The following is a 23,541-nucleotide window of genomic DNA, read 5'->3' on the forward strand; positions in this document are numbered from 1 at the left end:
TGCTTGTTTCCAATCACCATAAGTGATATGTGAGTGGGTGTCTGGACAGTTGGCTTCACAGACTCCCAACGCACTGACTGCAACGGCATACGGTGATGCTGCCTGATGGTTAATGGCAGTAACGGGCGAATGAGAAGGGATGACCCTAAATCAGCTTGAAACATTTTGTAGACAGAAGTTGTTGTTCTCTGTGAAATTGTTTCTCGCTGTAGGTGTTCTAAAGCAAAATGATGTTCACTCGATATATAGCGACAACCACACAGTGACGCCACAGTATGCTTCGGAATGTAGAATGTTGCTCTCTGGAATTCGAGTTTAAAAATCAAAAAATAATAATGTTTATACATAAACAAGTAACTTAGGTTTACTGTAGCCGAAGATTGAACATTTTTTGTATATAAATGGGTTCATATAAATCATCTTTATTTCTCTAATGCACTCTAATAATATTAATGTCAATATTTGACATGAATTTATACGGAATATTGTTACATTTCGAGAAAAAACTCGATAAATTTCGAGAAAAAAGTCGATAAAATGTTGAGAATAAAGTCATTAAATTACGAGAAAAAAGTTAAAATACGAGAACAAATTCGTTAAATTATGAGAAAAATGTCGTTAAATTTCGAGAACAAATTCGTTAAATTACGTAATTTAACGACTTTTTCTCGTAATTTAATGACTTTATTCTCATAATTTAACGAGTTTATTCTCAACATTTTATCTCGACTTTTTTCTCGAAATTTAACGACATTTTTCTCATAATTTAACGAATTTGTTCTCGTAATTTAACGAGTTTTTTCTCGTAATTTAATGACTTTTTCTCGAAATTTAACGAGTTTTTTTCTCGTAATTTAATGAGTTTATTCTCAACATTTTATTTCGACTTTTTTTCTCGAAATTTAACGATCTTTTTTTCTCGAAATTTAACAACTTTAATCTCGAGATGGGTTTTTTTTTAAATTATTGCTTGGCCCTAATTCTCTTCCGTAAATGTATGTATTTAACTAACTATAGAAAAAAAGCATTTTGGCATACTTTTATTCATTTTAAATAAATTTGCTTTATTTTGTTTTTAACTCTTGTTTGCCTGCCCCATTTTGATAATAATGTTGCAAAATGGCAAACCTCTTGAAAATAAATTGAAGTGGTGGATTTACGTCTTTCTTGGCTTATTGTGGCATTGATTAAATTTGCTATTATTGTGTAATCAATAATAAATCTTCCTAATCTAGTTTCATAAATGTGTATTTATAACCCTACCAAAAACACGTTTTTGTTCTAATTAATTTATCATTAATCAAGAGTTACAATCAAGAAGCTGTAGAAAGTTATATTTTAATTTTGTCACTAACATGCACCACACACTTTCTACATCAAAAAAGGTTTTTTCCACAAACATGAGGCAAAACATCTTTCTAGAATGTTCTGCTACTTAGGATTTTCCTTGTAAACATTTCAAACATTTATTAAATTAAAAAAAATAACATAAAATAGTACCAGAAACAATAACATACTTAACCCACATTAACTTTGAACATTCCTGAAAGTACAAACTGAAGAGACCTTTAAAATCAAAGGCCATATCAATAACAATAACAAGGAACAATGTAAAATAAGGAAATCAAGAACACCACGTAACAGCCAACGTTCTTCTCTTCAGATCTCTTCAGGCTTGACCCCAGGCAAAATAGTGAGAGGGTAATGGCAATCTGTGAAGAAGAATGGAAAGACGGTCTCAGTGAAATTGTGTGTGAAGGTGTGATAGACATTCTCACACAGAAGATCTGAGAATGACAGCCGCCCTGCACTCAAGTCCAGCTTCACCCTCACTGCCGCTGGTTTCTCAAATCCAAGTAGTGGGACGTGTGACTCCAGAGGATCTGTGACACTAAGAATTTCATCTTTAAGTCCGATACACCAGACTCCACTGGACAAGCAGTTGGTTCCTTTTCTTTGGACAGACTCTGTGGCGACACCTACCATCCAGGACGAGTTGTGTTCCACCTCAACATCCCATGTGTGTGTCCCTGTGGAAAAGCCCACAGAGCCCAGTACACAGGGACAACGATCGAATCTCTCCAGGTTATCCGGAATCGGCTCAGTTATCTCAAATCCATACCACACACATGTCAGATTATCAGATACTGTGAGGTAAATGTGGGCTGTGTTGGGGTCCAGAACCACAGGACCTATCAAAAGAGAGTTTCAGCACAGAAATGACATGGATTGAAAAGAAAGGTTGTATTTTGTGCATTAACAAGAGTTTGAATTGTTATATGAATTGACTTACTGTAACTGATAGATCGTCTGACTTTCCTCCAAACATTGAGCTTAAAGTTGCCCAAATACTTGACAGAGTCAATAAGATCACCCGCAGTCATCTCTGGATCCTGAAATTTGCACTCAGCTCTGGAAAAACATTCAGCGGAGAGCACTGATGCTTGACTTCAAATCTTTATCAACTTTATCACGATTCTGACTATATCTCACAATTGTGAGTTTTTTTCTTGGAATTGTGAGATATAACTCACAAATTTCAAGAAAAAAAGTCAGAATTGCGAGTTATAAACTTGATATAAAAAGTCGCTATTACCATTTTTAATTGCGAGTTTATCTCACAATTATGACTTTTTCCTCACAATTCCGAGTTTACATCTCACAATTCTGAGAAAAAACATGGTAATTATGAGAAATAAAATCAGAATTGCAAATTTATATCTCAGACTTCTGAGTTTTTCCTGAACTTGTAATTGTGATTTAAAAAAAGTCGCAAATACCTTTTTTCCATTAGAAAAAAGCTTCCATAAGAAACCCTGCTTACCTCATCAGCGTGTCCTTGAAGTTCTATTGAAAATGTAGGAAATAGGAAGAGTTCATTTTTAGTTATTTTTTAAAATTCAGTTTAATGCATTATTTTTAAAGTTAGAATGTATGGAAAATATTTTTTTTATTATTGTTAATACATTTGTAAATAGTTGCAGTGTTTTTATTAATTGTATAACATATTTATTATTAATAATATGCACTATATCTTTTCAATTTGTTTTTACTGTACATCTGGGGCTGTATTCACAAAACATTTTTTCTTACCACTAATAGTTCTCCTAAATAAAAGTTCTTAGCTATGAGTTCTCTCTTAAACCTATTCACAAAGCTGCTGAGACCAACTTTTACTTAGGAATAGAGATAAGTCTTAGCTAAGAGTAAGGGGGGGTTGACCTTGTTGCTATGGATGATGTCAGCACGCTTACTAACTATGCACACAGTGATTGGCTGATAGGGGAGGGGTCTCTGTCAGTGATTTAATCAGAGAAATATTGTAGAACGAAGTATCATGTTGCTATATTCAAATAAAGGTTTTAAAATCCAAATGTTGATATATTCAAATGTTGGCTGAGTGTCTCTAATTAAACAAGTATATGTTCAGCTAATTGTCAGCATCTTGCATGTCTGCATCCCAAGAAATTTAAGAATTCAAATGATCATGTTTTATAAACAAGGTTCGGGAGGAGTATGTTCAAATGGTCTATCTAATCAGCTCAAGAGGAGGCATATATTTATATATACAGCCAACTCACCAAGGTCACATTCACACAGCAGCAAAATACGGTTGTCAGTCCTGTATTTGAGTCCTTAATACAGTTACGTTCACACAGAAAACGGTTATTTACAGGAGTGACAACCGCAAATTATAACCGAACTCACACCCATAAATTTTCAGAATGCACAACCGCATTCTCTGAAAATTCGCAATGTGTGAAGGGGAACTCGAACTGAACCGATCTGCTCACAAGGTTATCAATGCCGACGATAGGATTATTTTCAACTTGACTGCCATGTTTATTCTCCGTCATTCAATACAATTTGCACCTATCATTGCCTATCAATATCACTGCGCCTGCTGCACCCATGGTACGGCAGCAAAGTTCCTGGATTATTACGCCAGAATGAGAGTATAGTTCCTAGCTATATCGGCCTAGAAAATCGCAATGTAACTACAGAAGAGTCAAGTTTTAAATAGGAAAAATATCGAAACTCTTTGGTCATTTTTGAGCGAGATGCTAACGGTCTAATCAGATTCAATGAACTATGCTAAGCTATGCTAAAAGTGGTACCGCCAGACCTGAAGATCGGCTGAATGGATTCGAAAATGGTAAAACTCAACTGTTTAACTCTAGGGGAGTTGGAAAAAGAGCCTATTTTCAAAAAACGTGGCGTGTTCCTTTAATATGTTTTGTGAAAACGGCCCCTGTACTGTAAAAATCATGCTTGTGGAAGGAGGGGTAAAATGTCAGAATATGACAAAATGAAGTGCTAACCTGAATTATTCTGATGTCCCCACTATCTAACTCCTTTTTCAGGTCTTTAATAATGGTGGTGAGCATGCCGATTTCTTCACCGATCTTCTCAATTTTATCTTTCAGACTTTCCATTTTTTTCTCCTTCTCCAGTTTTAGTTCATTAAGCATGGCTTTTTCTTCATCATCCAAAAGTTGGTGAAGATGCTTAAATGAATCCTTTATTTGATTTTCCAAATAGGTAGCCTGGCCCTAAAATGATTCACATTAAAAAAAAAAAAAAAAAAAACATTTAAAAATTTTTTATAATAATATCTTGGATAATCGTTATTCAGAGTTTCAGTGAAATAGACTAAATGGACACAGAAATCACTCAAATTTTATTAAAAATAACTTCTTTTTCGAAGATGAACGAAAGTCTTGTGGGTTTGGAACAACATGATAGCAAGTAATGTCTTTTTTTCTTTTAGGTAAACTATCCCTTTAAGCACATTTGTAAACTTCCAAATTCAATCTTACACATACCTGTATATTCATCCCCGCAAAATCATTCTCAACATTGACTTCTTTCATGAGATGCATTTTTTCCTTCAAGAGACCAAGTTTACCTAGCAGAACTGCCTAAAATAAAGACATTAGACTTGTTTATTAGAATATTCAATATTCAAAAGTTTTCTTAACATCACAAAAATGTTCTACATCAGTAATGCCCAATCCTGTTCCTGCAGAGTTCATATCCAGCCCTGATCCAACACACCAGTCAAGTGCTCTGAAGATCATTATTTGCTGGTTTAGTATCATGGTTGATACTCCAGGCACAGGATTGGTCACCCCTGTTCTACATCTATGATACCTTGTGTTCCTCAGCGATCTCTTGGACTGGACGGCATGTGTGATTTCTGTGCTCTTCAGATTCTCTACAAATCTCACACAGTATCTGCTCATCATCACAACACACCAGAGTCCGTTTCTCGTGGTGAACTTCACACAGCTCCTCTAGATAGCGCCTGTGATCCAAGAATGCTTGACATAGGTTTCTCAGAGCCAAGTTAAGGGAAGGATTGTTAGCAGATATTTGTCTACATAGTGGACACTGTCTCGAGTCACTGACTCTCCAGTACTGCTCAATACAATCTTTGCAGCCACTGTGGCCGCACGGAAGCACCACTGGATGATCGAAAACATCACGACAAACGGGACAAAAAAAGTCTGCATCGCAAAACGGACGTTTCGACGCCATCTCTTGCACGATGTAACCCCTAATACACTAGTTCAATTCACTCAAATAGCTCATCGCACACTTACGAACTCATCCACGATTTCAGAGCGGCTCTTTCGTTTCCTCTAGTCTAATAACGTATGAACTACAGCTTTAATGAACAGCGAATGCTGAATGCTTCACGAATCGGATTGAATCGGTTCAAATCGTTCTCGAGTCAATTTACCGACTCATTTAACCGTTTAAGGGTTAGTTTAGCCAAAAATGAAAATAATGTCATTTAATACTCACTCTCAAGACCTTCGTTCATCTTTGTAACACAAATTAAGATATTGTTGATGAAATCCGATGGCTCAGTGAGGCCTGCATTGAGAGCAAAGCCGTTGAAACTCTCAAATGTCCATAAAGGTACTAAAAACATATTTGAAACAGTTCATGTGAGTTCAGTGGTTCTATCTTAATATTATAAAACTTACAAAAATACTTCTTATGTGCCAAAAAAACAAAACAAAACAAAATAATGACTTTATTCAACAATATCTATATGGGCCAAAACACTGCTTCATGAAGCTTCTGAGCTTTCTGAATCTTTTGTTTCGAATCAGTGACTCGGATCTCCTATCAAACGGCTAAACTGCTGAAATCACGTGACTTTGGCGCTCTGATTCACTGATTCGATTCGTGAAGCTCTGAAGCAGTGTTCGGAAATCGGCCCATATAGATGTTGAATAAAGTCGTTATTTTTTTTTTTGGCACATAAAAAGTTGTTGCTTTATAATATTAAGATAGAACCACTGAACTCACATGAACTGTTTCAAATGTGTTTTTAGTACCTTTATGGACCTTGAGAGTTTGAATGGCTTATTTGCTCTCAATAGAGGCCTCACTGATTTCATCAGCAATATCTTACTTTGTGTTCTGAAGATGAACGAAGGTCGTACGGCTGTAGAACGAAATGAGGGTGAGTAATTAATGCCATTATTTTCATTTTTTGGGTGAACTAACCCTTTAAAATGACAGTTTTGCTCGATTCGTTATAAGTCAATTTATTTACAACAAGGAGATATGAAATTACAATAATAAATAAACTGTTATTAATAAAACAAAATAGAAAAACATAGTTAAAATAAATATGTGCCTATTTTAATGTCCCTTTTGCCGAGTCAGGTTGTCACGGACTATGCGATGATGCAATAGAGTGGTGCAGGTATGACGTCAGAATCTGTAATATTTTAATACTTTTTTTCAATTTATGAGTAAAATAAGGACTGTGGTAAATATAACTTGACGATACTCACCAGACCCCAAATGTTCTTATGTAGTTACTTAAACACAAATTATCATATAGCCGCTTCAAAAATTAGCGTTTTCATTATGTTTGTAAATTACTTTGTAGAACAAAACGTCAAAGTATCGTCAAGTTGTGTTTACCACATACCTTATTTTACTCATAAATTGAAACCCACCATTATAAAACCCCAAAGGAACCAGCGGCGAATTAGTCATACACATGCAACACTCTTTACCTCATGAGGGGAAAGAATCACCGTCCACTGTTCAATCGGTTCTTTGAAATTAACTTTTCTAGTCTTAACCCTTGTGCGGTCTTCGTTTAAGGGACTACACTCGTGGTCTTCGGGGTCTCTGGAGATCCCGGCAACAAAATGCAATTTTGTAACAATATATTTTTTAAAAACCAATGTAATTTTATTCTGTTTATTAATGTTTTTACTCAACATTTGTGCAGTTTTTGGAGGATTTGTGATATCTTTTAAATTTATATAAATAAATTAAAAAATATTTTTTTAAATAGGCTTTTATGCAAAAGCAGCTTTTTATGTAAAATTCACTTTATAAAAGGCCCAGATTTCTAACTTTCATTCATGTGGATAACATGGATAATTTGACATGGTTTAGTGTAAGATTTTTGCCCATCTTTTGGAAAATGCAGTTATAAAAGTAAAAAAACTATCATTTTCACCAGTAGATGGCTGCAGAGCTCCACTATTTGCTATGTGCTATTTGAATGACTGAAAGATGTCTTTTCAAGTTTTTTTCAGTTGGATTCATATCTAAATGTTATGAAATCACAATTATAACAATAAAAATTACTTTTTGTCAAATAAAAAATTACTTTTTTGTCTCAATATATTGAGACTCCATAAAAGATGCAAGAAAAAAAGAGTTTATCCCTGGATAATTTATTTGGTTAATTTGTGTTTTTTATTTCCTTTGATGCTACTATTAGTGTAACAGCAGTACACTGTAAATCCTGTGTATGTTTCTGTTTAAATGTTCTTGTTCTATAATAAAAAATGTAAAAAGAGAAAAGAATTCAAAAGAACAGAAAGGATTCAGACAGTGGAGCATCAAAGACAGATAAACAGACAGATATACAATCGTTTAATTCTGACACAAATTTACGATAGCCATGCCATTCCAAATAACTCAACTTTAATAAATAATAATAGTACTCTAGGTCATTGAATTATTTACAGAAGAGTTACTCAGGCCATAAAATGTTTAGCTGCTCCGACATACTAAACACATATTAAACATTCTGCAACAGCAATATAATACAATAAAATAAAGTTTCAGCATTTAACAAAATTTGCACAAGTGAATAATACTAAAAATAAATAAATAAAGCTTGTGCATAATGTCCAGCTGTACATATTCTCTTTTACATGTGATTGTCCAACAAGCATAACTAACTTCCCAGTGTTTGCTGTATACGTACACATGGAGGAAAACAAGTCATCAGAGAAGGTTTATATAAAAAAGGCAGAAATCATTTTCAAACCTTCTGCCCATCTGCCCTTGGTTCTGAAAAGCTGTTAACCATTTGATTTTATTTTGTTAATGGCAGTAAAATCTTTTTATCAAAAAAACTTTTCTTTCTACATGTGGATATGAACAAAATGCTTGTATTTCACATTTTGACACCCCTCCTATTATCTTCAGCACAGCAGGCAGATGTTGCACAGAGAAACTAACCAACCTGATAAGAATAACAATAGTTCAAAAAGATGCAGTTTATAACATTCAGAGAAAATGTCTTACAGTGTATTTGTGCATATTAATCATCTTTAGTTTAGACCTAGAGTGTTTCAAGCACTGCTGAAACCAGAACATTTATTAGTAAACTCTCAGGACACCGGGATATACTTTATATATAAACCAGGACATCTGGACGCCTTACATAAATGCTACAAAATGCAAAAAATATATGAACCCGAACTCATACAGCTATAAGCACTGCTGTTTATACTGAGTTTTAAAAGGAATGTACAGTGCTTGACAGTGATCAGGGTTTATTAAGGCACTTAAGTCTTGTATAGCAGGAGCAAACAGAGCTAAACCGGATGATTTCCGCTCTGTTTTATTAAAACAATGACCCTTCATTAGCGATGTAACTGATGTTTGTAATTTATCAAGATGAAAACAATTGTATTAGTCGACCGTTCTCTACAGTATCTTAGAAATGACATCCGACAAAAGCATCCAGACAACCCAGGTAGAGATATATAAGAAGTTACTTTCTGCTTATTATTATATTCATTATATATATTCTGAAAGAAAACTTCCTGTGCAGGAGTTTTAGATGAGAAGACAGTTTTGCATTCCTGATGTTCACTGACCTCACGACCCGTGCGAAACACTGAGCACAATGGTATCCTGCCAATTATTTTGATGGTCTCTCAGCTGTCTGGGTTATTTCATTGCTGCTTTATTTGAAGCTGGATTACTTCTGTGATTTTGTTTCCTCCTCTGCTGGGCCCTCTTCAGCAAATACATTCCCTTCTCCAGTACCGGTGGGGGTCGTGGGGATTTGAATTGAGCTGTCTGATATTTGAGACAGTGTGTCTGCGTCTTGCTCCGAGTGCGGTTCATGGACTGGTGAGTTGGGCGCCACAGAAGAAGAGATGGACCGCTACATGGGGGAAAAAGTGAAATATGTGTGATAAATACATACAATTTTTACATATATATATATATATATATATATATATATATATATATATATATACACACACACACACACACACATTTAAAAAAATCTATTTTGTTTTCGTTCACATCAGCATTGTGATGCATCAAAAAAAAAAAAAAAAAAAAGATATTCCGCAGCTCTAGTGAATGAACATAAATAAATCCCATATCAGATCTAGGCAGGTGGAGCTGGGGAGGTGGAGGGCTTCAGAGGACTTCCAGATGAGGGTTTCAGAGGTAAATTGTAATATATAATAATATATTTTAGGTATTTTTTCAAAGGGCAGGTGGAGCTGGGGAGGTGGAGGTTTTCAGAGGACTTCCAGATGAGGGTTTCAGAGGTAAATTGTAATATATAATAATATATTTTAGGTATTTTTTCAAAGGGCAGGTGGAGCTTGGGAGGTGGAGGTTTTCAGAGGACTTCCAGAGGAGGGTTTCAGAGGTAAATTGTAATATATAATAATATATTTTAGATATTTTTTCAAAGGGCAGGTGGAGCTGGGGAGGTGGAGGGTTTCAGAGGACTAACCTATAGCAAACACTGAACCAGACTATTTAAATGTAGCAAGCAATTTTAATCAGCTAAAAATCTGCTCAAAATAAATATACATATAGTTTTATTATTATAGATTCACATTATAATAATTCATATATAATATACAATAATACTTACTTAATTATATACTTTTTGGGGGGTCAAATTAGGGCTGGGCGGTATATCGAGTTTGTACGATATACCGAATAATTTTTAATATACAATACGGAATGAGGCGATACCATTTATATCGGTATACAGTAGTTTTATACAAGCGCATCTGAAAAACATCGGTGGATGTCACAGAGTGCTGCTGCGGAGTAAATGCATAATACAATTTGGCTTAAACATGAGACATGCTTAATATTAAGGCTTTAAAAATAACTAAGATTAAGATATAGTTAACATGTAGGCCTATCGTTTAAAGCGGCTTGCCCCGTCAGATGCTCTGACTGATTCATGTGCTGACAGATATTTGCACTTTTTAATGCTTTTGTGATGGGGTGTTTTCCTAAGTGCATAACTTACATTTCACAGGTATATTCTATAATATATCTGTAAATGTTAGAAAGTCATACAAATATTTCCATTTTGCTGTCAGGAGTGGACAAGCCTTCTGCTAGTGAATCTCATTCTCCTCTAAACTTCACAGACTTCAGTGAACGAGCGCCGCCGCACGCATTCGCGTCAAACAGACGGAGCTCAATAGAATGGGATCGTCATAATTCTGACTAAAATACACATTTTGATAAAATGTTTGTCGTTGAATAATAAATATGCCATATCGTTAGCCTCATAGCATAATTGCCCAAGTCATTTTTTGGCCAAATTGTGATATCTGCCTTTGAAATATGATCTGGGCAATTATGCTATGAGGCTAACGATATGTAGAATTTTAAACCTACAAGTAAGTGTATTTTTATGATAGCAGCAACTAATAATATGTATAAATATATAGCTAATTAGTCTGTGCTTTTGTTTTTATTTTAATTTTGTCTAGTGTATTTAACTTCTACTTTAAAAAGCATTATTTTTATTTTTAGATTGTAATGTTACAATGTTAGAATATAAAGAAACTTTCTCTTTTTTGCACATACTGTATGCCTATTAGTGTGCCAGACTATATGGTTACATTCACTATTGTATTAATAGCTTTCAATATAAACACAATATGTGTAGGACAACATTAGACAGGACGTTAAATTAAGATTTTTAAAAAGTAAATACTGATTTTTTTTTTCTTTTTCTAAATCCAAATAGAAAAATATTGAAAATACCGAGACATACCGCGTATCGGCATTTAGCCAAAAAATACAGAGATATGACTTTTTGGCCATATCGCCCAGCCCTAGGTCAAATACAAGGTATGTACCTGCAAGGAGACACTCGATCTGTTGGTCTTGTCCTTCAGTTTAGACCATGTTCCTTTCATTCCTGATTTTTCCGTCATCTCCAGCGCCGCTTTTAACAGTTTGGGTGTCTCTGCGCGAGGAGGAATAATTGGGATGGGCTCCTTTTCTTCCTCTTTCTTCTGAGCTGGCTTTTTATCCTTCATCAACATTTTCCTAAAGGCCAAACAGCAGGTTAACCATTATTTGAACAAATCCCTGTGAAATATCATTGAATCATCACAGTGTAAAATGAAAATAAAAAGGTGAAATATTTATCATTGATGATTTTCCTTTCACTCACTTTGCTTTCCTGCGGAGCAGTTTCTGGGATTCCGGATAGTGCACCATGATCTCATTCAGGTCCTTTTTGGTCAGGATGAGTAGGTTAGCAAAACCACGTGCTACAACGTTAGCTGTCCGTCGGTTTACTCCGCCTACAGCAAGCAAGCTTCATTGGGGAAACAGACAGAATCGAAGATCAAATTTGAACTTGAGGGATTTAAGACAATGTACAGTATATCAACTAAATTAGATACAGCCGCCCTTACCTGACCTCTCCAAACACCGCTCCTGCTTTCAGGGTAACGAACACCGTCTTTCCATCGGGACCACCAACTACCTGGACTTCCCCTGCCTTTATGATGTACATCTCACGGCCTACTTCATCCTGTTACATGAGAGGTTGACATGATAAACATTTCAGATTTATATTCCTTTACTGCTGTGGTACAATGACTTGTCTCCACAAACACAAGTACGTATAAAAGTCTGTTACGTAGAATAAACATCATCTTTATGCTTCTTGCCTTCTTGCAGACATAGTCTCCTGGAAGATACACCACTGATCTGAGCCTCTTCAACATGTCAAAGATCATCTGTCTATCGCAGCCCTGAGAAAGACACAATAAAGAAGTCAAGGCAGGTTAAAGAACTGTTCTGGGTTCTCTCAGTATTTTTAAAAGCAGAAATCTAAAGTATATATTATTTATTTTTTAATATATTAATTAATTATTTTATTTTTTCATTTGTTTATTTCTTGTTAGTTTGTAAATTCTTCTTTTCTTCTAAAAATATATCATTTTAACACCAATGCAGGCAAACAGTTTGCACAATTCAATTTATAAAACATATGTATAAAATGTAAAATTTATAAGCTTATATATATTTATTTTAATATTTTCATTATATATATTTTTTTTTCAAAAATTTAATTATTGCATGTAATTTTTATTTAAATATTTAAAATATTTATTTAAAATGATTTATTTACTATATTTCTATTATATATTTATCTGCATTTAGAATTTCATGCAGAATTTTAAGTCTTAAAACTGGAATACACTTTTAAAACTTAAAGATTTTAAAACACTTGGCATCATACACCTGCCTTTCATGAGCACAGAAAGATGCATTCAACGAGCTCGCACTATCTAGTGGACTTTGTTTTTAAGTGCTCAAGTCATTCACGTATGCACTGTTCTTCTGCTCTTTTTCTTGTTGTGGTGGTTAGCATACGTTGTTGTATTACCCTGTGCGCCCCCTTCTGGACTGGAGTGTGGATTATTTACCTGACAGTGCGGATAATGACTGTATTCATCGTCTAACTGCATGAATCAAACCGTGACATCCGTACCGTATGGTTCAGGATGAATATATGTACCGTTACACCCCTAATGTTCATCATACATTATGTGATTTTCTGAGAAATCTGTCATCTCCGACTGCCCAAAATCTGCAGACTGGCTCTGACTTTAGTTAACTAGCATTGTCTCCTCGAGACTACAAATAGGGGAAAACTTGGCAAAGTTGTGTTGTGTATTCCAGCACTTGCCTGAAAAAGTGGCACTTTACTGATAATGTTGTAGCTGACATCCACTGCTATATCCAGCCTCATCTTATCAGGTAGTTGATCTAGAAGCTCTTGTTCATCTGTGTGAAACCACAAAAGTTTACTTTATATCATATGATAATGGTTTGGCAGAGGGATTATTGATGAATGTCTGTATTGCATTTTGATGTTGATGTCTGTCTTACTGTCTTACCCAGCATGCCTTGGGACTGCCACGTGTAGCTGTACCAGGTTTTCACTCTGTTCTGCACATCTTTAGGGATGCGGTAGGAGGCCATGTACTTTACTGTGTTATCCACACAGGCACGATAGTTTGTCTGAGCCGCGGTGGCTGCACCCACAACATCTCTCATCTGACACAAGACAAGCCTCAATCAATATTAAACACTAAAGAAAACGCTAAAGTCTTTTGATCCCTTTCACATCATGGTAATGGCCTTACCTGACCAATCATGATGGAGAACACAAACACTCCAATAAAGTAATTGATGAGCTGAAACACAATCTCAAAAAGTGTTGTGGGTCCTGGCAGGCCGCCAATGGTCAGCAGAGTCTTAACAGCAAAGTAGTAGCAGCGAATATAACTGAAAAGTTCACAAAGAAAACATAAATAGTGATTATTTATCTCTCAAAATAATCAAAATAATGATAAATTTTAAAGGTGTCATATCATGGAAAAAAAACATTATATGGATTTTCCTTTCAGAAATCGTCATGATTATGATATTACATTCATAAATATGGTGATGCCATACTTTTTGGAGATAATATATCTGGAACTGTCATCTGCACGGACAAATCACGCTAAAACTGTATCTTTGTCTAGTTGGAAGAATTGGATATCTACAGTCAAAGAAATTTTAGATACTTAATTTGCAGCTACTGCTTCTGCTGTTATAATTATTGTTATTATTTTATGTTTTTATTTATGTATTATTATTTTTATTATAATTATTATTTATTTATTTTAAATTCCATTTTATTTATATAATTATATGTATGTCGGTCTGCCTTGTTTCTATCTTGTATCATGTTTATCCATCTAAGTCCTGAGTGCAACGGGATGGGTGAGGGAAGGGGGGAGGGTATAGGGGTCTAATAAGTTTTCTTTATAATATTGCAATATTTTTGAGTATGTTTTCTCAAAAATAATAAACACTGAATTACAAAAAAAAAAAAAAAACTTTTTGAAGCTAAGAAAGTTGGACTTTAAAGGGGGACTTTATTATTTTGTTTCCTGGGGAGCACTTTTAAAGGTGCCCTAGAATTAAAAATTGCATTTATCTTGGCATAGTCAAATAACAAGAGTTCAGTACATGGAAAAGACATACAGTGAGTCTCAAACTCTGTTGTTTCCTCCTTCTTATATAAATCTCATCTGTTTAAAAGACCTCCGAAGAACAGGCGAATCTCAACATAACACCGACTGTTACGCAACAGTCGACATCATTAATATGCGCGCCCCCAATATTTGCATATGCCAGCTCATGTTCAAGGCATTAGACAAGGGCAGCCAGTATTAACGTCTGGATCTGTGCACAGCTGAATCATCAGACTAGGTAAGCAAGCAAGAACAACAATGAAAAATGGCAGATGGAGAAATAATAACTGACATGATCCATGATATCATGATATTTTTAGTGATATTTGTGAATTGTCTTTCTAAATGTTTCGTTAGCATGTTGCTAATGTACTGTTAAATGTGGTTAAAGTTACCATTGTTTCTTACTGCATTCATGGAGACAAGAGCCATCACTATTTTCATTTTTAAACACTTGCAGTCTGTATAATTCATTAACACATCTTCATTCTTTATAAATCTCTCCAACAGTGTAGCATTAGCCGTTAGCCACGGATCACAGCCTCAAACTCATTCAGAATCAAATATAAACATAAAAATAAATACTTTACTCACATAATCCGACGCATGCATGCAGTATGCATGACGAACACTTTGTAAAGATCCATTTTGAGGGTTATATTAGCTGTGTGAACTTTGTTTATGCACTGTTTAAGGCAAGCGCGAGCTCCGTGGGCGGAGAGCGCGCGATTTAAAGGGACCGCAACCTGAATCGGCGCATTTATAATTATGCCCCAAAATAGGCAGTTAAAAAAATTTATTAAAAAAAATCTATGGGGTATTTTGAGCTGAAACTTCACAGACACATTCAGGGGACACCTTAGACTTATATTACATCTTGTAAAAAAACATTCGATGGCATCTTTAATGTTTGTATGATTTTATGCACACTAACGAATGTTTTCATCATAACTAACAATGCAATGTAAACAAGAGATTAACAGGAGTTTCGGCACGAGTCCAGAACTCACGCTGTTTGATTGACAGCTCCAGTGATTGTAACGGGAGCATTCTTTGATTGCTTACTATATGTAATTTAATAACAGATTATTTTAATTTAGAAAAACTAAGAGCAGGGTTGCCAGGTTTTCACAACAATCCCACCTAGTTGCTACTCAAAACTAGCCCAATCGTATTTGAAGGGGGCCACCCAAAAATCACGTTCTGAGGGGTAAAATCCGCATTTTTGGTGGGTTCCCCTGGTAAAATTTGCATTCCAGGGGCTAAATATCATGTAAAATTTGCATTCCAGGGGCTAAATATCATGTTATTTGGGGTCACTTCGACCCATGGACATGAAAAACCCTTTAACTATAATGTGAAAGATCAATGGTAATTTGATGTAAATAAAAGCTAATACAAAGTTGGTTCACATACCTATTTCCCGTCCCATCATAGGCCCAATCTGAGAAACCCAGACCTTCATATGAGGAGCCCCAGTAGTACAAACAGGCATTGCAGTGGACGGCATACAGCAGGTAGGTGGTGGTTCGAATGACTCTGATAAACGAAATTAGAAATATGAACCAAGATAAACACTCCAAATAAAATGTTAAACAAATGCCCAATACAAAGATTTATAGAAACTAACAGCTAACCTGTAAACATAAGCGTTGGTCAGGATAGCTTCCAGACGCTTGTTGAACTCAAAGAAAGACATAAACTGCACAAAGGAAAGACACATTAAAGAATTAACAAAGTTCATCATGGAGTGATCTTCCCCAAGCCCAGTTAAACGGTCAGAGTAGCAGCTTGCCTTCAGGATCCTGGGTAAGCGGAGAAGTGGATTAATCCCCGTTTTGAAGTAGAGAAGCTCTAGAGGAAGTAGACTGACAACATCCAGCTGCAACACAGGAAATGAGACCCTTAGAATCCAGAATGTGGTCAGTACCTCAGAGCATAAAATTACATCCAAAAATCTACATGTAATGAAGCAATAAATAGCATAAATGTCTCATTACCTTGAATCGTACAGCTTTGATGTAATTATCTCTCATTTCTTTCGCCCCACTCTAAAAAAAATATTTTGGGTGAAAAAAAGCATAAAAAAAAAATAAAAAATACACATTTTCACAAAATAAAAAAAATGTACATATTATCATATTTTATTGTCTATATTTACCACAATGTCCCCATGCTGCACAAACTGCATTCGGGGTTGAAAGACCAGGATGTCCAGAATATAGATGGCATCACATAAGTAGTCAATCAACAGCCACACATGGATGTTATCCGGTGTTTGATAAGGAAACGCCCAACGCACAGGAATCATCCACGCACTCCAGTTAAACGCCAAAGACACGCAAAACAGCCAAAGTACGTAGAACAGGTCTACAGAGAATACAGAGCAATGTAAGATTGCATTGTTTGTTTTACTCAAATGGTAAATAATAAACAAATATTGTGATGCACTAAAATTTTATTTTAACCAAAACTAAAATTTGCAATGTTTAATTAATATTAAATGTATTCATTCATTTAAATAATTTAAATGAATTAACAAATATGACTCAAGATAAATTAAAGTTAAATAAATTAAACCACCAATGTGCACCAAATTATGCAAATTATAATATATAAACTTGATGCCTAGTTGCCAAATTAAAGTTTAAAAAAGAGAGATGAATGTGAAGCTTAGAAAAAGGGTGTGAGAAACGAACAAAGAATGAAGGAAAATCAGTAACTGATCAGATTTATGTGCAAGTATGGAATGTCAAGACAGCTCCAAGGTAGACAGCTTTAGGCAAGTCTAGATGAATCCACAGGATTACAATGAAGAGAGGAGAGAAAGAGTGCTCACTAGTGAAGGGGTCGATGCTGGTTGGAAAACGGTACCGCAGAAGCCGACCAATCCTGGACTGAGGTTTCACTTTACAGCACAGGAGCTTCGTTTTCTCTTCTTCTTTCTCGGCAGGGGCCTCAGACACCTCCTGCTCTGTTTTCTGCTCTGCTGGAGGTTCAGGAGGAGGAGCTGGAGCTTGCTTAGCTGGGGCTGTTCATAAAAGACCATATTATTTGGTACATAGACATTGAAATTGCAGTGTGCCTCAAAAGTATTTAGACACTGAAGTCACTTAAAATGTATGAATTTCTTGTTATTACTTTAAAAATCAAATTAAGTGGGATGTGCAAACAAATGACGCTACAGCATCCAATTACTTTTACTAAAGTTTGATGACCCGTGTTCAAATTCTGTACTTTTTTGTTTTAATTAAAAGGTGCAATATGTAGTTTTTCTGTCGTCTATTCAAAACAAAGGCATAGCTTGATGACTGACTCGCTCACATGTCCCGGATTATAATAGTTAAAATAGCAATTTTCTCATGATTTAACTAGTTGAAAACATTTGGGATATTGTAAGTAGTCAGCTGAACAAAATATATAACACTAGCCTAGTGGTTTTCGGATATTTTACTGCAAAATTGTTACATATTGCAGCTTTAAGAACAGTATATATAGACGGTGCAGATAGCCTCGTGGGCAGCGCGCCAACATATAACCAGGGTTCTAAATTAACACCCGCCAATCCGCCAAATGCGGGTATAGCTCGTTCAAAATAACCCGCAAATACATTGCAAAAAAGCCCGACCAACACACAGCAGCCTGTTGGTTATATCAGAGCAATCGTGTAGTGATTATATTCACCAACAGAGGGGGCTGTGCAGCTACACTGACACTGCTACACTTGGTCGCGCGCGCGCCGCTACTTCATGAAGAACGTAACCTGGACCAGAGCAGAGCGCCATTATCATCAGTTATCAAAAGAAACATCGCTATTGGTTTCAACTTTTAGTAACATACTATTCATGTTAAATTAAAGTAATACGGTTATGTGTTTTATAACAGGGCTTAAACAAGGTGCAGGATTGTTTTGGACTATTTAAATGTCCTCAGTCACAAAGCAGCAATTTCCAGACTCGTCTCAACCGTATCACGAGGTGAAGGTACACTCAGATATGAATAAATAAAACAATTATAATAAAATAATAATACACTTGCAACTTACTTAGTGCTTAAAATGAGTCTAAAATGCAGAATAATAGTTAAAAATAGCTAAACGTTTAAAAAGTTGTAATTTCTGTACAGTAGCCTATAAACTGCTCATGAAAATGAAAATATTAAATTCAATAATAAATGTTAAAAATATTTGTTAAATGCCATTTTATTATCTTATCTCATATTTATGTTGTTTTAATTTTGTAATGTGATTTTTCAAAATAGTGTAATACTTTTTTAGTTAGGCTTGGTTAACAGTGTTATTGTTTTTTGATGAATTGTATTAAAACCAGACCAAAAGTCCAAATAATAAAATTAAAGTAGTCTCAACTTATTAGGGTTTACAGTGAACAATTAAAAAACAAAAACATTCAAAAATGTATTGTCCCCGTTTTTATTAATAGTTAATAACAAATGAGATTTCGGTGATATTTTGACCACTCAAATAGGAAATGTCCATTTCAGAAATCTGGTCACCTTAGCATGTACGCAAAAGAAAAAACAAAACGAGCAATTTCGTGGTGGGAACTAATCATTTTAAAGTTGAGGCAGTAAAGGACCATGATGTGATTCAAATGATAGAAATGTTTGCACTTTCTGTGCATATTTTGTTGTATGCATTGTACTTTATATGTATTTTTCATGCCAACAATGTTAATAAAATGATCAAATGCATTCAGTGGCACTCATAATTTCTCTTATTTTCACCTAGTGGCTAGTGGAAATTCTGATTGGCTGGTAACTTTAGAAAGTTAACAGCCACATTGGCTGGTGATCAAAAAAGTTAATTTAGAACCCTGCATATAACGCCATTGCGCTTCGACCAATCATGATGGAAAACATGGCGCTTGAGTCATAGCTTGTGGACCGTTCCCATTCCCGTCCCCCTCTCTCTCCCACTTCGCTTCCTGTCTGCTTACTGCCCTTTATAATAAAGTCAAAAATGGCAAAAATAAATCTTAAAAACTTAAAAAAAAAAAAAAAAAAAACTAATAAAAGATAATTACCAACGGGTTAATGTCACAAATGATTATGCTTATTTAATTTATTGATTAAATTATAATAACTGTGCAGCCCTAGTATATTTATTGTCTTGTCAACAAACTAATTTGCTTGAAAAATGTGCTTCTGCGTTTGTTCTTTAAAATAAATGCCATGGTGTGATATGGGCACAACTCACAGGCAGGTGGTGTCTCGTCATCTGAATTATCTGGATCAATCAGTTTCTCTTTGACCCGCTCTGTTCTCTCTTTGAACAGCTTGACCAGCTCCTGTAACCTCTCGTTTACTATGGTACTCGTCTGGCTGGCAGAAGAGGCTGGCCGTTGATTAAGCCTTAAGACAGAAGATAATTACTGCACTTAAATAGGCAGACAAAAAAAAAAAAAAAAATCAATCACCAAAGCAATCACATTTTTACTGTTGCTGGGTTTCCCCAAAGCACATTATAGAACATTAGCGAGTTTTACAACTACCATATATGTGTTTTGTGCCAAATTCCAGCAACACATATTATATCATAATTTAATTTCCATGCATTCATGTTAATTTCACAATTTATGAGTTTATTTGTTACCCGTCATCTGCGCTTGAGATGCTACTCTGGCTTGGCCAGGCCCGGACTGAGGTTTCTAACTCCTCCTCTTCCTCATCATCTTGTGAGTAAAGTCTCTTGCTGTAAAAGGAAGATAAGAGCAAATTATGATGGACCTATACAGGACTGGAACCATAAAATAAAGGGCAACAAGTTACAATAAATGCTTTAAACAAATGAAATTTGGATATGATAAGTAAGGTAATGATGAGTAAAGTTTTCACAAACTCAATTAATGATATGCACACAAATGTACAGAATGAAGTGGGGAATATGGAGTAGTTTGTGATGAGTCCTGACATAGACTTATTTAAAGATTCTTACATCTTGGTCCAAATTGTCTGTGGTTTTCTGTCTCTGCGTACACTGTTTTGCATCCAGTGAAATATGTTTGTGTATGTGCATAAGTGTGTGCACAGACAAAAGAACAGAAAAGAAACAAAACATGAAATGTAGATTTGTAAATCAATTGGGTTTTTCACAGTTGAAGTCAATGATATTGTCAACCATGTTTCACATTTGATGCTGAGTAGTCACGTTTCCAGATTTCCACATTGTTAATTCAGTGTTTACAAATGTACATTCTAATGTGCATATTTATGAGATCAACAGCATTAGCTTCTTTCTAGTGTGCATGTCTTGAGCACCTGGGTTAGCACATGCTATCAAATTAAGTATACTTTGAAAGGATATATGTTCTGCTGTACGCATACACTAATGTAAACTGAAGTATACTTTGGGCTTTATGCTAGCCCAGGTCAAGTGCAGTGTAAAAAAAATATTTATTCTTTAGGTGCAGTCACATTTACCATTGTTCAGAGAATTTTCATAGGTGAATCCAGTAAGAATCCATGTGAATTTTGTGTGAAGGCAAAAGATTTCCCCACACAGATATCACAACAAGTTCAAGTTGGTCACATGAATTCGCTGCATTCACCAACAGAAATCTGCTTGATTTCAAAGTGACTTCCGTGTGAGTTTTGCTTCATACATTGTTACATTAGATACATTTCCACCCAAAGTTGCAAATTTAACTTCGATATTCCACAAATTTGGAATATTGCATAAAACATTTGCGAATAAAGCACTCAAAGAGAACAAAATCCTCACTTCTTGATAAACTGGTGCTAAATATCACTAAGAAAAATGGAAGTTGCTGCAGTAAAAGCCACTGTATAGTAATTTTCAAATATAATAAATTACTTGCGCCTCAGAGCGTGCAGACAAAACGCAATAAATGCTGTCATGTTATCCATCATGTTATCTATGCTGTGCAATGAGACCAGTCCACTGGTTGGTCCAGTTATGCCGTCCCATCACAAAGTCATGTCTTTTTTGATGCGCATCAAGGAATTTATTCGGCAAAAGCATTTCCATCGTAGATTATGCGCATGTTTTTGTATAGCAAAAAAAAATGATCCTACTCATTTGAATGCATACGTTTTTTTTTTTTAGCCTTTTTTGGAATTATTTTTTATCCAGCATTTTTTATGTGATATCCCAAAATGCGCATAAAAATAGGTGGATGGAAACATAGCTATTGGCATTAGACAATTCCTGGTAAATTTTGCCAAAATTTTGTTAATGTAACCGCACCTTATTCTACATTCAGTGATTAGTGAAAACAAGGCAGATTTACCTGGTCCGATTGGCTTTACGGACACCAGGCACAGTAAGGGTCTTGAGGTTGGGATCCTGTGGGTTTATTATGGGTGGTATGGGGCGAGATCTTCCTCGGTCAGAATCAACATCTTCCACGTTCACGGCTGGGTGCACACTCAGTCTGGAGCTCACTGAATATCAGACGATACTTGATAAAGCAACATAAAAGAAACCTTGACACTGACACTTTTAGTAGCGTCCTCTTCAAGACTTACCTAGAGGTAAAAAGGGCCTTAGAGCTTGAGGTCAAAAGTTGGTAGATCTAAAGGTCACTTTGGTCACTACAGGCACCCACAATCTAATATTCTCTAAGTCACACTTGGCAGCAAGGCATAGTACAGCAAAGCATAGCATAGACTAATCTAACAGAAAAAGGCGACAATTTGGATCACCTGAGGGTCTAGCAGAGGTGGGGTCATCCTCAATGTGGAAGGCAGGGTTGGAGACGCCTGACAACTGCCTGGAAGGGGTGATGGGTGGCAGACGGGGGTAAGAGGGCACATTGGGCAGGTCTAGGACGGAGCATGGGGAAGAGGGCGAAGGGGTACGGGGGGAATGGAGCGGGGACTGGCGGACAAGGCGGTCCAATTCCAGATCCCTACTCTTCTGCGGCTGCTCCTTGGGCATCCTGTTCCGGCTTAAGTTTGTTGAGACGGCTCTGAATGTTAGTGTAGCACCGCTGGGCACACTGTGGAATGCTGCTTATCTTTTGTGGAATGCTGGATATTTTTTGTGGAATGCTGGAGAGTTGTTGTGGAATGTTGGAGACCTGTTGCGGAATGATGGAAAACCGCGGAATGCTGGTCAGCCTTTGTGGAAAGTTGGACAACTTTTGCGGGAGGTTGGATATTTGTTGCGGAATGTTGGAAAGCTGTTGTGGGAAGCTTGATAACTGCACAGGGAACTTGGGAAACTGAGGAGCGCTAAAAAGCGTCTGGTTTGGGAATTGTGGGGTGATTTTGGAGAATCGCTGGGAAATCCGTTGGGGTAGCTGAGAGATTTGTTCTGGCAGCTGTGCCAGTTGAGGAGGGAGCGACGGCAGCTGTTGGGTGATCTGAGATAGAGCAGGGGGCAGATTGGGCACAGAAGGCACTTTAGGCAGAGTGACGTCAATGTCTTTCAGGAACTGGTTGAAGTTGTCAAGGGCCTGTTGTGCATATGGTACACGCATGAAACAGCTCTTCAGCGCATCACATCTGGAAGGGACTGTGGGGAGAGCAGCACATAGTCAATTATACTGTATGTTGCATAATCTGTTTCACACAATTTTGTTTAGGAAAATTTACATTAAAGGGATAATGGTAGTGAATGGGGCGTGAGATTTTGAAGCCCAAAAAGTGCATCCATCCATCATAAAAATAATCCATACTAGGGGTGTAACGATACGCTCAGGTCACGATACGATACGTATCTCGATACGGAGTTCACGATACGATACGTATCACGATATTTTGAACAAAATGAAACTGAAATTCAAACAAGATTTATTAAAAAAACATGAACAAATTTCAATAATTTTCCTTGTTGTACATACAAGATCACATTTCAATAAAATAAATAAATATAAAATTTTAATAAAAACCTTCTGTATTCAAATTAACAGCTGAATAGGGCTGTCTGTCACTGAAAAAAAATGTT

The 23,541-nt window shown here is 35.9% G+C and overlaps 2 protein-coding genes across 5 annotated transcripts in view; both read right to left on the minus strand.

Moving 5' to 3' along the window:
- Positions 1–1,346: 1,346 nt before the first annotated feature.
- Positions 1,347–7,140, minus strand: trim35-40 (tripartite motif containing 35-40). Of its 4 annotated transcripts, none has more exons than XM_048159542.1 (7): positions 7,047–7,140; positions 5,155–5,308; positions 4,827–4,922; positions 4,323–4,553; positions 2,825–2,847; positions 2,294–2,412; positions 1,347–2,192 (listed from the first exon to the last, which is right to left on the minus strand). In XM_048159542.1, exons 1-7 carry the CDS (start codon positions 7,049–7,051, stop codon positions 1,660–1,662), a joined length of 1,161 nt encoding a protein of 386 aa, XP_048015499.1. In that variant the 5' UTR covers positions 7,052–7,140; the 3' UTR covers positions 1,347–1,659. The 4 variants fall into 4 exon arrangements, with proteins under 4 accessions (XP_048015499.1, XP_048015498.1, XP_048015497.1 ...); XM_048159541.1 differs by lacking the exon at positions 7,047–7,140 and having other exon boundaries at positions 1,347–1,712; positions 1,984–2,192; positions 5,155–5,798; XM_048159540.1 differs by lacking the exon at positions 7,047–7,140 and having other exon boundaries at positions 5,155–5,784.
- A 770-nt stretch (positions 7,141–7,910) lies between these two features.
- LOC125247649 overlaps positions 7,911–23,541 on the minus strand; it is a 31,742-nt gene continuing 16,111 nt past the window's right edge. The window contains 19 exon segments of the mRNA XM_048159062.1: positions 7,911–9,454; positions 11,424–11,616; positions 11,744–11,890; positions 11,991–12,109; positions 12,249–12,332; positions 13,274–13,371; positions 13,485–13,644; positions 13,734–13,875; positions 16,029–16,151; positions 16,250–16,314; positions 16,408–16,494; positions 16,613–16,663; positions 16,774–16,982; positions 17,452–17,643; positions 19,828–19,982; positions 20,224–20,322; positions 21,881–22,034; positions 22,296–22,528; positions 22,530–23,109. Coding sequence (XP_048015019.1) covers positions 9,266–9,454; positions 11,424–11,616; positions 11,744–11,890; positions 11,991–12,109; positions 12,249–12,332; positions 13,274–13,371; positions 13,485–13,644; positions 13,734–13,875; positions 16,029–16,151; positions 16,250–16,314; positions 16,408–16,494; positions 16,613–16,663; positions 16,774–16,982; positions 17,452–17,643; positions 19,828–19,982; positions 20,224–20,322; positions 21,881–22,034; positions 22,296–22,528; positions 22,530–23,109 — 3,080 coding nt within the window. The 3' untranslated portion in view covers positions 7,911–9,265.

This window comes from Megalobrama amblycephala, linkage group LG15, assembly GCF_018812025.1.
Source record: "Megalobrama amblycephala isolate DHTTF-2021 linkage group LG15, ASM1881202v1, whole genome shotgun sequence".
Taxonomy (NCBI): Eukaryota; Metazoa; Chordata; class Actinopteri; order Cypriniformes; family Xenocyprididae; genus Megalobrama; species Megalobrama amblycephala.